Source organism: Camelus bactrianus, chromosome 32, assembly GCF_048773025.1.
Source record: "Camelus bactrianus isolate YW-2024 breed Bactrian camel chromosome 32, ASM4877302v1, whole genome shotgun sequence".
Taxonomy (NCBI): Eukaryota; Metazoa; Chordata; class Mammalia; order Artiodactyla; family Camelidae; genus Camelus; species Camelus bactrianus.
Window position 1 is genome coordinate 6,503,746 of NC_133570.1, and position 13,208 is coordinate 6,516,953.

The 13,208-nt window shown below is 51.6% G+C and overlaps 1 protein-coding gene across 2 annotated transcripts in view; it reads right to left on the reverse strand.

The window, feature by feature from the left end:
- The window catches only part of TMEM120B (transmembrane protein 120B), a 42,099-nt gene that overhangs the window by 3,841 nt on the left and 25,050 nt on the right, over positions 1 to 13,208 (reverse strand). Inside the window, exons 6-11 of one of the 2 annotated variants that reach the window (XM_045506438.2) lie at positions 10,961 to 11,050; positions 3,794 to 3,859; positions 3,235 to 3,296; positions 1,635 to 1,723; positions 737 to 801; positions 315 to 383 (exon numbers count right to left, since the gene is read on the reverse strand). In XM_045506438.2, the coding sequence (XP_045362394.2) occupies positions 315 to 383; positions 737 to 801; positions 1,635 to 1,723; positions 3,235 to 3,296; positions 3,794 to 3,859; positions 10,961 to 11,050 (441 nt within the window). Of the gene's footprint in view, positions 1 to 314; positions 384 to 736; positions 802 to 1,630; positions 1,724 to 3,234; positions 3,297 to 3,793; positions 3,860 to 10,960; positions 11,051 to 13,208 lie in introns of both variants that reach the window. The other variant, XM_010969672.3, reaches the window with a different exon arrangement.

A 13,208-nucleotide genomic window follows, 5' to 3' on the forward strand; every position in this document is an offset into this window, starting at 1 on the left:
GATCTGGGCCAACTGGGTGAAGGGTGTGAGTCCTCGGGGTCGGGCAGTGTCCCAGGGGCCCCTCCCTCGGTCCCCCTCATAGTGCAAACCTCCTTGGGCTTCTCAGATCACTAAGGGGCTCTCTAGCCTCCTGAATTCCCTCCCATGGTCTCCCAAGCCCCAGGAGCTGAGCAGAGTAGGCCCCACAGAAGTGGGGAGGTGGGTGGCTGAGGAAGGAATTCTCCCCATGCGGACCCAACCTTCCCCTGCAACCAACACACACACACACACACACACACACACACACACACACACACACACACACACACACATACCTGCCATTCTCTGCATTCCTCATGGCTGGAGAGCTCAAATAACGTGACGGCGTTGTAGAGCTGCCAGAACTGGAAAGAGGGGAGGTAGGCACTGCTCGCCCCACCCAATCACCCCGGAGCCCCACGTGGGAAAGCCCAGGGAGGGGGGCCAAGCCCCCCAGCTTCTGCTCTCAACTGCCCTGAGACGCTAAAAGCCCCCCTAAATGAAACTGGGGCATCCTAGGCCAGAGCAGCTTGAGAACCTGGGGCTGGGCAAGCTGGTGCCGAGCTCTGGCACCCCTGGACCCAGGGGCCACCCTAGCCCCAGGACCCCGTGGGGCCAGCTTGGGAATGGCTGATGAGAGAGGTGGGGGGGCCTAAAGACCTGCTCCCCACAGGTTAGCCCAGCGCAGGGGGAACCCACAAACTCCAAGGGGACTCACGTGGCCGCAGAACAGGAAAGGCAGAAGGAAGGTGAGGCCTCGCCACATCCAGGACTGAAATCCTTCTGTGGAGAGGAAGGAGGGAGCGAAGTGCCCGTGTGAGGTGGCCCAGCCACACCAGTCACTCTGAGATCAGCCAGTTCTGAGACACATGGGCAGGGGAGGGGCAGAGCCCTCACCTCCTCAGACACCTGCCACTGGGCCTGATGGCTCTCAGTGCCTCAAGTCACCACGAACCAAGTGGGCAGACAACCCTTACCAATGCTGATGAGCCAAACACTAGGTTTTTAATACTTTAATTCACAAGGGATTTTGCATGTTATTATCAGCCTTTGCATGCATCATTTCCATCGAGTTTTGACAAAACAGGGCCTACTCTGCAGAATAATTCAATGTAAATGACCATTTCAAAAGATAGTAGACTCTTCTTAAAAACATTCTCCCCTGAAAGTTTAGATGAGGGGTCTCTGAGCTTTTCCAATGGGACACCCAGCCCTATGAGTTCAAGTTAAGCCCACCCTTTCCGATGTATATACATGTATTTTTTTTTACAAATATTTATGTGTAATCATACATAAATTGTGTAAGTGCAAAAACACTAGACTAACATTACGTACATCATAAAACAGACAAAAAATAGGTATTTAAAACGGAAAAGCTAGAGGCCAGCATCAGAGGCCTGGCACACAGCCGGCCTCGCGCTCATCGGCTGAAACGGAACCCACGAGGAATTAGGAAAAGCAATTGGGGTGAGGCCGGCAGCCCTGGCTTTGCACGTGGCAGATCTTGTTAGGTTCTAACTGGCACCTGCTCCCAGTGAGGAGTGCGGGGCAAGGTCTAGGGGCGTGGGGAGGGCCAGTGCTTGTCTCCCCATCCCCAGGCCTGGCTACTCACCCACCGTGAGGTCCAGGTGATTCCTCTCCCCCAGGGCCCGCAGTCGGTAGAGGCAGCCCCTCTGGTAATAATACTGCAGGAACTGGACACAGCCTGCAGGGGGAGCACAGTGCCCAGCTCAGGGCCTGGAGGGCCCAGCCACACCTCCACCGCAGGCGGGGGGTCTTCACTGCCGGGGCGGGGGCGGGGGTACAGCCCCCTCCCACCCACCCCCCCCAACACACACCACACACACAGGTCTGAATCTGCTTTATCCCTCATCCAGAATACAAGATACAAATTTTATACCATAATAAGGACACAGTATAAAATTCAAAGGGAACAAACAGGTCATCTGAAAACCCAACTGAGCCTGAACAAGGCTTCTGGAGCTCTCCTTCGGCATGCAGTAGGCATTCAGTGGATGCTTGTGGAATGGTGGCATCATGCTGGGAGCCATGGGCAATGCCAAGACACGAGAGAGAGAGTTCCATACAATGGGGTACTTTGTAGTCACTAAAAATGAGGCAGAATTCTGTGTGCTGACGAAAAATACCCATGATGATTGTTAAAAGAATATAAGCCAGGGAGTAGGGTATAGCTCAAGTGGCTGAGTGCATGCTTAGCACTCACGAGGTCCTGGGTTCGATCCCCAGTACCTCCTCTAAAAGTAAACCTAATTAACTCCTCCCCACATAAATAAATAAACAGATAAATATTTTAAAGTAAAAGAATATAAACCAGGTTATAAGCACAGCTATGTAGAAGGCTCCCAAATTTGTAAGCTATACAGAATGCAGTATATGTGTATATACATATTTATGAATAAAAATGTTTGAAAGGACATAGATCTGTTAATACCCTAAGGGTGGGGTTACAACTAATTTCCCTTCTTGGCTTGTATGTTTGTGTTTGTTTGTAACCAGGACTTTATTTAAAAATTAAATTGTATTCGGGGGGAAGGTATACCTCAGCGGAAGAGCTCGTGCTTAGCATGCATGAGGTCCTGGGTTCAATCCCCGGTACTTCCATTAAAAAATAAATAAACCTAATTACCTCCTGCCCCCCACAGAAAAAAGAAAAAAAATTAAAAATAAACTGTATTTTTGAATAGGCAATACATACATGGTAAAAAATTCAAAGGGAACAAACAGGTCCTTGGTGAAAAGTAAAAACACCCACCCTGTCCACAGCCATCCCCACTCTGCTTCCCAGAGGTCACCCGTTATTGTATATAAATCCAGAGCTATTCTTCAGTGCGAAAAAGAACATACATTCCCATTTTGAGGAAAACAAAGTGCTCCCAACGGCACTCAGTTCCTGAAGGCACAGTTGGTCTGGCTCTGCTCTGGAGGGGAAAAGGCACTGACTGGAGCTCTTGGGGGTGAGGGGGTCAAACCACTCCTCTCCTGGGGCTGAGGACTGGGTGGCAGGATGGAGTTGATGGGAGTGGGGGGAGATCGCTCTTTCTGGATTTCCGGGACCCTCCCCTGCCCCTGGGATCAGGGGTCTCCCCCAGTCTCATCCCCCTTCCACACAGACACACCCTTCACACAACTGCCTCCAACAGTGAAAGCCACAGGAAACCGGGCCCCCAACCCCAAATCTGAGCAAGACACACTCACTCTGAAAAATGGAGAAGGCTAAAAACTGATCGCGAAACTTCTGATAAATGAGTCCATCAGGCCTGCAGAGAAGTGGGGGAAAAGAGCAAAGATGAGGCCCGCCGTGAAATCACTTGTTCATCCTGCCCCACCTCTGCTCCAACCAAGAGAGAAAAACAGATTTTAAACCCAATTTCTACCTTCTTTATCACGTGTCCCTGGGGCTGGACCAGGCAGTCTCCATCACTGCTTTAACCCACTCTGGAACCAGGGGAGCTCGCGTAGGCATTGTGAAGCCTCAGTTCCCACCAGTTCCCCGCCCACTGCTACAGCCTCACCCCTGCACTTGCTCTGTCCAGACTTGCTCCCTGTCGCCTCTGTCCTGGCCAGCAGGCAGACAGGATGTTCCTCGGAAAACTCCCCAGCAGGCTTGGGGTGTCCCTGCAGCCCCATTGTAGGCTCACGCTTTCCTTCTTGGCGCAAAAAGCTCTGCATCTGGGCCCCCTTGCCCACCACCAGTCCCCATTCACTGGCTCCCGGGGGAGTGAGCAGAGGCCCGGGGCACAGCAGAGACACTCACCAGGTCAGCATCACTCCAGACAGGAACGTGGACACATAGTGGTGAGACACCCACCAGCCTTTGATTCTCAGAGAGAAGAGAAGGAGAAGGCGCTCAGGCAGGGAGAGAAGCGCAGGTGTCTCCCTGCTTCCCAGCTGGTGTCTGTGGGCGGTGCTCTGTGGCCCAGAGGCAAGCCTCTTGGAACAAGAAACTACCCAGGCCATGACTTTCCCCTCTCTCTGTCCCACGAGCCGAACAATCAGAGACCCAGAGAGGCACCTGGGCCTCCAGCAGCTTCCCACTACCTTCAGAACACACCTCGAACCTCACCACGACACCAAGCCCCCCTGCCTGGCCCCCACCTAAGAGGCTCCAGGCATCCTTTTCACTGAAACCCCCAAGCCCATTGCTACCTCAGGGCCTGTTATGGGCTGAACTGTATCCCCCCAAACTGCTGTGTTGAAATCCTAGCTCTAGGACCTTAAAATGTGACTATATTTGGACCTAGGACGTAATGAAGGTTAAATGAGGTCATAAGGGAGGGGCCCTAATCCAATAGGGCTGGTGTCTTTCGAAGCAGAGGACGAGACGCCAAGGGTGTGCGTGCTCACAGAGCAAAGGCCCTGTGAAGACGCAGTGGCCATCTGCAAGCCAAGGAGCGGCCTCCGGAGAAACCAGTCCTGCTGGCACCTTGACCTTGGACTGCTAGCCTTCAGAATTATAGCGAGAAAATAAATTTGTGCTGTTCAAGTCCCCTAGTTGGTGGTATTTTGTCATGGCAGCCCAGGCAGACTAATGGGGCCTTCAAATCCGCTGTTCTCTCTGCCCCAAGCCCTTGGCCTGCCTGCTCCTGGTCCAAATTCAAGGTTTGGGCCAAGTGTCACCTCCTCCAAGAGGCCTTCCCTGGCCACCTATCTAAAAGGGCTAGACAGCACCGCTCTGGATCACACTAGCCCACTTCATTCTCTTCATGGTGCTTGCCACTATCTGAAATTATTTTTTTCCTGTTTGGTTCCTGAACAACCTTCCCCACTCAAAAGAGCAGGGATTTTGTCTTTCTTATTCAGCGATGTATCTGTGGCACCTGGCTCAGAGCAGGTGCTCAACAAGCATGTTGAGTAAATACAGAACATACGCACACAAGTGCGCAGAGCTGCAGCTCCCTGCGCTCCCCACATGGATACTGGCTGTACACGCAGCATCTCATCCCATCCCAGACGCAGCTTCTCTGAAAGCCCCATGTACCAAGCCGATCTACTCCCTGCCCACAGGCCCGGACTTCATTCATCCAGACCAGAAGCTGCAGGGTCCTTGTGTCAGAACCCAATGGTCCCCCTGCTCAGGGCCCTCACTCCACAGTGGTGGAGGGAGCCTGGTTGTCACCCCCTCCCCAGCATCACAGGCAGCCTTTATTCTTCAAAATCCCTGAGTGCGTCTCAGGCCTCTGCTGGCCTCCCTGACCCCTCTCCAGGAGCTCAGTTATTGAAACACAACATGACAGCCATGTGCTTTGTCAAATGCACCCTGGGAGCAGCCGGACTCCTTCCTCCCAGGGACCAGGCAGTAGGGGTGGGGATGCCCGAGGCATCCTTGTAGGAGCAGTAGTCAACCATCATCTCTCCAGAACTTTCTCTCAGGAGAGAAATGGAATGGGGCCCAAGTGGGGAAGGGGGTCCCGGGCAGTGCTGCTCCCCAAGGGGACCTGAGGATCTGCTGGTTCGGGGGATGAGCACCTGGATTAGAATTTCTCTTTAACTAAAATCATCCTGTAACTTGCTTTCTTATCTTGACTCCCAGGCCAGTATCTATAGACCTGTCAGTGACTTCTCAAATGTGACACGACTTTTCAGGATGTGACTCTGCCAGGCCACTTAGCTGTTCCTGAACTGTCACTATCATTCTTGCTGCTGCCATGACATCCTGTGGAAGTCCCCTAGCGTGATGACGCTATTTCTCCACGACGGCTACCAGGAAGTACATAGGGTGGTGTTGTTACTTGTCAAACTACCCTCCAGAGCAGCTATCGCAATTTATACTCCCAGCAGCAGCAGAGGAGACTTATCAAGTTCCCCAGCCCTCACCAATGCCGGACACCAAATTTTAAAGTGTCTCCCAATCTTATTAAGTGAAAACTGGTGTGCCATTGGATTTGCATTTGTCCTAATTCGTGGATCTGCATGGTCTTAGAACCTTCCAACCAAACACAGACATCAGAAGAGCAGGGCAAGGTCTTCCTCCTCTCTTCTCTTTGCGGCCCTAGAATAGCTCTGGCCATAAATCAGGTGTCCAGGCAATGGCCTGTAGATGCCTCAAGAGTTATGGTGAGGAACAAGGTTTTATGTGGCTCTTTATTCCTAGCACTGACAGCATCTGGCAAACAGGAGGTACTCGGTAATATCAAAATGAAAAAAGTGATGTCCAGGAGGTGCAGCTGGTGAAAGCAGCAGCTGGTCTAGACGCCACCATGGACATGGGACCGAGGTAACAGGAGACTGGTGCAGGTACCACGTGAGCTCACGGTACAGGACGAGATGTCCATCCACTTCTTTGTTCCCAGGCTCCCCCTCCCCCTGTCCCTGTCTTGTCTGTCAGAGTCTATGAGGACCCCTGGCTCTAATTTTCTGACAGAAAAGACAGTGCGCCCGTCCTTTCAGCTTGAAGAGCAACCAAGAAGTCCTCGTAAGCCCTGGAGTCTCCAAGCCCCATTCTCCTTTGTCCTACCCGCCAGAGCTCCCCTGAGAAATCCCCTCTCTCTGTCTGGGAGCGGCCGGAGACAGACACAAGCTCCGGGCAACAGGCTTGGCTGAGCAGCAGCTTTTAATTTCCCAGCTCGCTGTGCTCAGAGCCCAGCTCTTAATTTCACAGCTCGCTATGCCCAGAGCCCAGTGCTGACAGATGCCACCAATAAACACAGCTCAGTGGCACCGGGAGAGGCTAAAAATGGCCTCTTCCCCAGCGTGCATTCACCAGCCCCACTGGCCATCTGCACACCCCAGGGCTCTGGGCTGGTTTTGTGCACGTGTGTGTGTTTATATAACAGTTCTATTGTGATGTCATTCAGATGCTGTACAATTCCCCATTTAAAGTACACAAGTCAGTGATTTTCAGTATGTTCAGAGCTGTGCAAACATGACCACAATCCGTTTTAGGACATTTTTATCCCTGCGCTCATTAGCAGTCACTCTCTGGGCTCGTTCTTGTAGGGGCTTGTGGGCTTTTTCAACGAGCAGACAGTAGATGCCCCAGGAAGGGTGGCACATTTATGGCCAGAAAGTAGGGACAGCATGTCCTGGCATCTGGGGACTGTGCCTGGAGAGCTCATCTCCCTCCCTTCAGGACACCTTAGCCATGTTTCCATATGTTCATGATGCATGTGCAGCAATCACTGTTGACCCCAGGCTGTTTCTGGCTTTGAGCTTCAGGTCATCGGGCAGTGGGGAACGGCTTCTACATAGAGGCTCTCTCCCTCCCCCGCCACCTCTACACCTCTGTGTCCTAGGAAAGGTCCTTGTGAAAACCGATCAGAGATAGGCATTGGTGGCGTGGCTTGCCAGAAAAGCCAACATGATCCCCAATTCATTACTGCCCCTGACCCAGAACTAACGGTAGAGGACATCTGCCGTTTTGCCTGTCAATCACTCCCCATTCTGGTTCCTGGCCTCCTCTCAGGGAACCACCTCACCCCCACACTCTGGGTGGCTGGGGTAGAGCTAGGTATGGTATCTGGGCACATGACCCAGAGCTAGCCAATCAGGGCTCTGCATCCCTCTGGCCACAGTGATTGGTTCAGGGACGAGCATGTGACCTGAGCCTAGCCAATCAGAAGCCTGTATCAAGACATGTAGAAGAAAGGCCCTCTTTTCTCTGGGCTTGCTGATCTGGTGGGATGCTGGCCTGGGCTGCTGGGAGCCAGTGCAGGGGACAACTGAAGAGGGAGAAGGAGGGGGGTCTGTTAACACTGAGCCCTTGTGACCTCCCTGAACTACTTATACGCTCCCATAAATCTCCCTTCATGTTTACTCCCATCAGGTGGTTTTCCATTATTTGCAAAATTTACAAGAGAAGTTGACTTGCTCATTGCACTAGTTGAGCTAATGTGCTACATCTCACATGGGGAGGCTCCATCCTATGATGGGGGCATTCCCCCAAACCCCCCAACTCTCTAGGCCAGCTTCCCCCAAAACACCCATAATTCAAGTCTCCAATGCAAGTGGGAACAGGACTAAAGAGACTCAGTCAGACCAAAACTGAGCAGCAAGCCTCCAGAAAGCACATATGGCTCAGGTCCAGCTGTCCTTGGAACGCTGGTATAGCCCCAAGGACCATCCCTCATCGCAGAGTTTGGGTTCAGTTCATTTCTACAAAGGCGATGGGGTGTTTACTGGGTACCAACCCTGAGCCCCTGAGCTGGCCCTGGGACGCTTCAGAGATGAGAAAGGTAGCGTTCATCCCAGTCCAGACCCCTCCCTCCTCCTCACTGTGCTTTCTTGAAATGGTTTCTTAGCTATTCCCTAATAAGGGCCAAGTGTGAGGGGAAACCTCCCACGTGTCTCCACTGCCCACCCTCAGGAGAGAAATCAGCTCTGAGAAGGAGATGGGGGAGGATGGAGGCTAAACATCCAACAGATGTTGAGGATGAGTCACCAGCTTGAATCACCCGGATTCGTCCACTTGCCATGCCTCACGCCCCCACAAATTGGCTGCAACTCCCGCAGTTGTTCCAGAAGAGGAGGCACCCTTACAGGCCCATCCCACTCACTCCACACTCCCCACCACCAAAACATCTGAATCTGTGCCCCAGGCCAGAGTCGGGAGGCAGGTCTGGAGCAAAGGTGCCATTACAACCTGAGATTCCTGAAGCATGTTTGCTGTGAATAGTCTTTTTAAAAACCGCTATGAGTGCTCCCAAAGGCTCAGAGCGTGTGCATCTTGGAGTCCCTAGCTCAGTGTCTGGCACTTAGAAGATGCTCAATAAATGTGAGATGACTGGCAGGTCGGGGGCAGAGTGGACCGCACACAAAGCTTTCCACGACAAGTTCAGAAACAACCCCTCCTGTGTCACATCAGAGTACCAGCTCTAGGGAGGCCCCTGAAAAGGCCCCACTAAAGTGTCAGGCAAATGAGGGCTTTGGAACCCCACTTTCCCTCTTTGGTCCCCTCTCCTGTCTTACAGGTGTGTCCCACACTTGCAGGGACCTCCACTCAGTCCTGTTCCCTCCTCTTGGGTAACCGCCCATTCACATGTCATACCAGAAAAAAGCTAACCAGAATAACCCTTACTGAAGTGTTAGTGACCATTAGAGGTGCAGCATGCTCTGAACACTCTTCGTATGAGTCCATCAGAAGGAGGAAGCGTCAAGTATGACAGCAAGCCCAGGGGTGCAGAAAGCGAATTAGTAACAAGAAAGCCTCACCAACTGCCCTGGGCCCATTTCCCCACTGTGTACTATCCTGGCTGCCCTCCAACCACACCCAAAAGCAGGAAGATACTGTTCACTAAAATTAAGGAAAACTACAAGTGTTATTTATTTGGTAAGAGCTTCTACTTCAGTGTTTCCCAAAGCATGGGGCACGTACCACCAAGTTTTAGATGGCACTTGAGTGTAACACTAAATGATACTGAATCACACGATAAGAAGTCATCTTCTCCATTCTTTCCATTCTCCCAAGTCAAGCAGAGAGTCTTGGTTAAATGCTAGGACATCTTTAACGCCCCTGGAGATCTGCTCATCTCCCTTCATACACATGTACACACACCTGAGAGAGAGAGCAGGCCTCAGGCTCAGGGCCTTCAGGAAGCAAGAATGACTGACGAGTAAATTAGACAATGAAGAAGTATGTTTACACCACTTCCTCCTCTCTGCAATTGATCCTGGTTTTCCACGTATGGTGGTGAAATAAAGTTTCCTTTTAAAGTAAATTAGTATTTATTTAAGTAAAAACAAAAACAAAAAAAAAAGGAGATGGCTGATTTAAAATGGGAGAAAATTACCATCCAGGTGATACAAAACAACATGGCAAACTGCTGTGCAAGGGGCAAGAGTGGGCGCAGTTTGAGAAACACTGATCTTATCTAAAGGGCTACAAACTACAGGGCTGCGCCCCTCAGAACCGCCGCTCCCCCGGTCCTTACCTCCTGGCTCTACATTCGGGGTAAGGCCTCGCAGGGCAAGGGTCTGCCATAAGAGACCACTGGGCAGAAAAGTGAGAAGGTGGCAAATTACTTGGGTGCCTGGCAAACACCCCAATCTTAAATACACAGCTCCTGGCTGTTCCTCAGCAGCCCCCAAGGAAGCAGGGAGCGGGGAGGGTTGGGAGGCTGTCACTTTTTGTTTCAGGGGTAAGAATGGTGTGTAGAGGAGCAAGTGCATACCCCAGAAAGACACCAGACCTGTGGAAAATGGGTCCTGCAAGTGGCAAGTCGTGGGTCGTAGCTCAGTCCCAAGACTCTCATCTCCCTGTGGGGGACCGTCCACTTTTCTCATCAGAATCCATTCATCCTTCTGGTGGCAATACCCTAATCTTCCTCTGGGGAACCACTCCTCACACTCAGCTTCTGGATGTCCAGTGACGGCCCTGGCGTGGGCACAAGGCTCACAAACAGCCAGTCACAGCAGTGCGTTCTCTGGTCACAGTGATTGGCTCAGAGACAGGCATGAGATAAGTGAGTGCCAACAGGACCCAGTGAGACTCTTGGAAGAGGAGAATGTGCCCTATTTTGCTGGGAATGCTAGAAATAAAGAGGTGAGCCTGGAGCTGCTGGGTGCTCCTATCTGGAACCTGGGAATAAACATAACACAGTAGAAGGCATAGGTAGAGAGAAAGAGAGAAAGTTGGCCCTGAAGACATGATCTGAGCACCTGGATTAAGCCTTACCTGAAGTCAGTCCCAATGGACTCATTCATTGATAAGAGCAAATAAATTTCCTATTGTGTGAAGGCTGTTTGAGTTATAGTTTCTTGGAAGCAAGAAAAGAGAAGACTGACCAAACAAAGCAAGGGAAGTGGGAGCAGCAGACACAGTTTTCCTCCTCCCTGGGCCTGAAGTGCCGCAATACCCACCCGCCACCCGCCACCCCTGCCGCCCAAGGGAGGAAGGGCAGGCAGGTTCAGGGTGACAGCCCTCACCTCCGTGACACAGTTCCCTCTGGCTCCTCCTACACCCCCATAGAGCCAGGCCCCCAGTTACCTCGAGCCATTGCTGATGAGAATACTCTCCCGAATCGTCAGGGTGCAGTAATACCACACCAGCAGGAAGTTGAAGACTTCGTCCGTCACCCTAGTGTAGACAAACGGCCCCGGGGAGCAGGGCAGGCATGAGCACCAGGGACGGCTGTCCCCCCCCCTCCAACAACTGAACAGCGAACCAGGACAAGACACGCCAGGCACAGGCGTGCCTCCGGACAGGCCCGGCGACCCCGGGAAGGCAGCGGGGGTCTCTTCCCCACCTAAAGTGCCCATCTCCCTCCTCACCTCTCTGCCTGACTCCTACCAGCCCTGAAGGCTCTAGCGGAGGTTCCCTCTCCTTCCCTGACCACGACAACCTGTCTCTCTTCTTAATTCCTACTGAAATTTCTGGCGGAATGGCAATAGAAAGACTTTAAGCAGGAAACCTAATATGCTATTTTAAACTGTCCGCAGTGTTAATACATAAACTTCCTCCAACACGTGAAGCCAACACGTGAAACCATCTGTAAACTTTGTTGCACATGCAAAAAGATTCGTATGGTCTCAACTGTAAGATGAACTTAAGAACCCCCTCCCTGCCTCCTCTACGGTGACCAAAGCCTGCAGCTGGGCAGAGCTGGTCCTAAAGGAGAACAGAATAGGGCCGCTGGAGTCGTGCTGTGCCCTGGTCAGAGGGGAGAGCCACAGACACACTGTGTGTGACCCTGTCAGAGGCCTGCCTGGCCTCAGCTTTGCCATCTGTACAATAGGAAGGCTAACCCCTCTTGTGGGCACTCCTGGGTGAAGGATCCCAGGAGAGAGCCTTTAGCAGACAGCCCCTCAGACTGACTGGGAACTCAACAAAGGCTCTACCTTCTAGCAGGAGGCAACTCTGTACCTCCTGGTGTCACACACTCACTCGGTGTGGGGACAGAAATGACTGTGCAGGGGAGGGAGGACACCCCGACCTCCTCCATTTCTCTCCCCAGACTGGGAGATCCTTTTCCCCAACTATAAAGGCCCTGGGAGGGAAATGGGAGGACACAACTTTAACAATAATAAAAGACGCTGGGAGACGTTTGGAAGGGGTTGAGAGAATGAAGATAACAGGCTCCTATTTCATTAAATGTGTAAAGTCCCCAAAGAAGGGATGACATTTGAGCAGGAACTTGAAGGTTAAATATATGGAAATGTGCTTTCATTAGAATTGATAATAACTAAATTTGACCTGTTGAAATGGATACATGTACATAGTATGCTCACTTACATTGTTCCACTTTTAATTTCATAGAAAATTAAAGCATAAATGCTACACATTGCATAAATGTGTATATTAACATATTTGTTTAAAGCTTAGATCAAATAATCAATTTGATATACTAAATGCTATCTATCCTAAAAAAAAAAAGACATTGGGAGGTGTCTTTTAAGCTATGTGACCCTGTTTCATGGTCAGAGACGACAGACTCCCAACCCCACTGAACCCTCACCCACAGAGGCGATCTTGGGAGGGTCAGGAACAGACTGGAGTTCAAATCCAGACTCTGTCTCTTCCCAGCTGTGGGACCAAGGACAAGTGAGTGGTTCTCCTGCACTGTTACTTCTCCACCTGTAAGGTGGGGAGAGTCGCAGCACCTCCTGGGTGGGCTGCTGGGAGCATTAGCTGAATTGAGTACGGAAAGTGCTTACTACCATGCCTGGGCATAGGAAGCGCTATGAATTCCCTGTCATAATAATTTTGGAAGCACCACAGAGTGTCCAAAGTTCAAAAAGTGAGTCCCAGATGCCTAACTCTGAGGAAATCAGAAGCCTACTTGACTTGAGCAGGAAACAGAGGAGAGGGGACAGTCTCCCCGTGCAGACAGTCACTTAGGTAACTCCAGGCAAGAGACAGGCCTGGGAGTGACTGGGGGTTCCCAGGGTATTTTCCACTGGAGACAGGGGTGGAAATAGTTTTATGGCCCCGGCACTTCAGGGACATGCTTGAGGTGCTGGTCTCGGTCTGCTCTGCCAGAGCATGTGAGTTTTCTGTTGCTGGGGTCACAAATGAGCACACGCTCAGTGGCTTAAAGGAACACACACTTACTCTCTTACAGTCCTGGAGGTCAAAGTCTGAAACAGGTCCGCAGAGCTATGTTCCTTCTGGAGCTTCTGGGGCAGAATCCATTTCTTTGCCTTCGCCAGCTTCCAGAAGCCACCTGCCTTCCCCGCGGCACAGCCCCATGTCACTCTGACCTCTGCCTCTGTCATCACACCTCCTCTGATTCTGA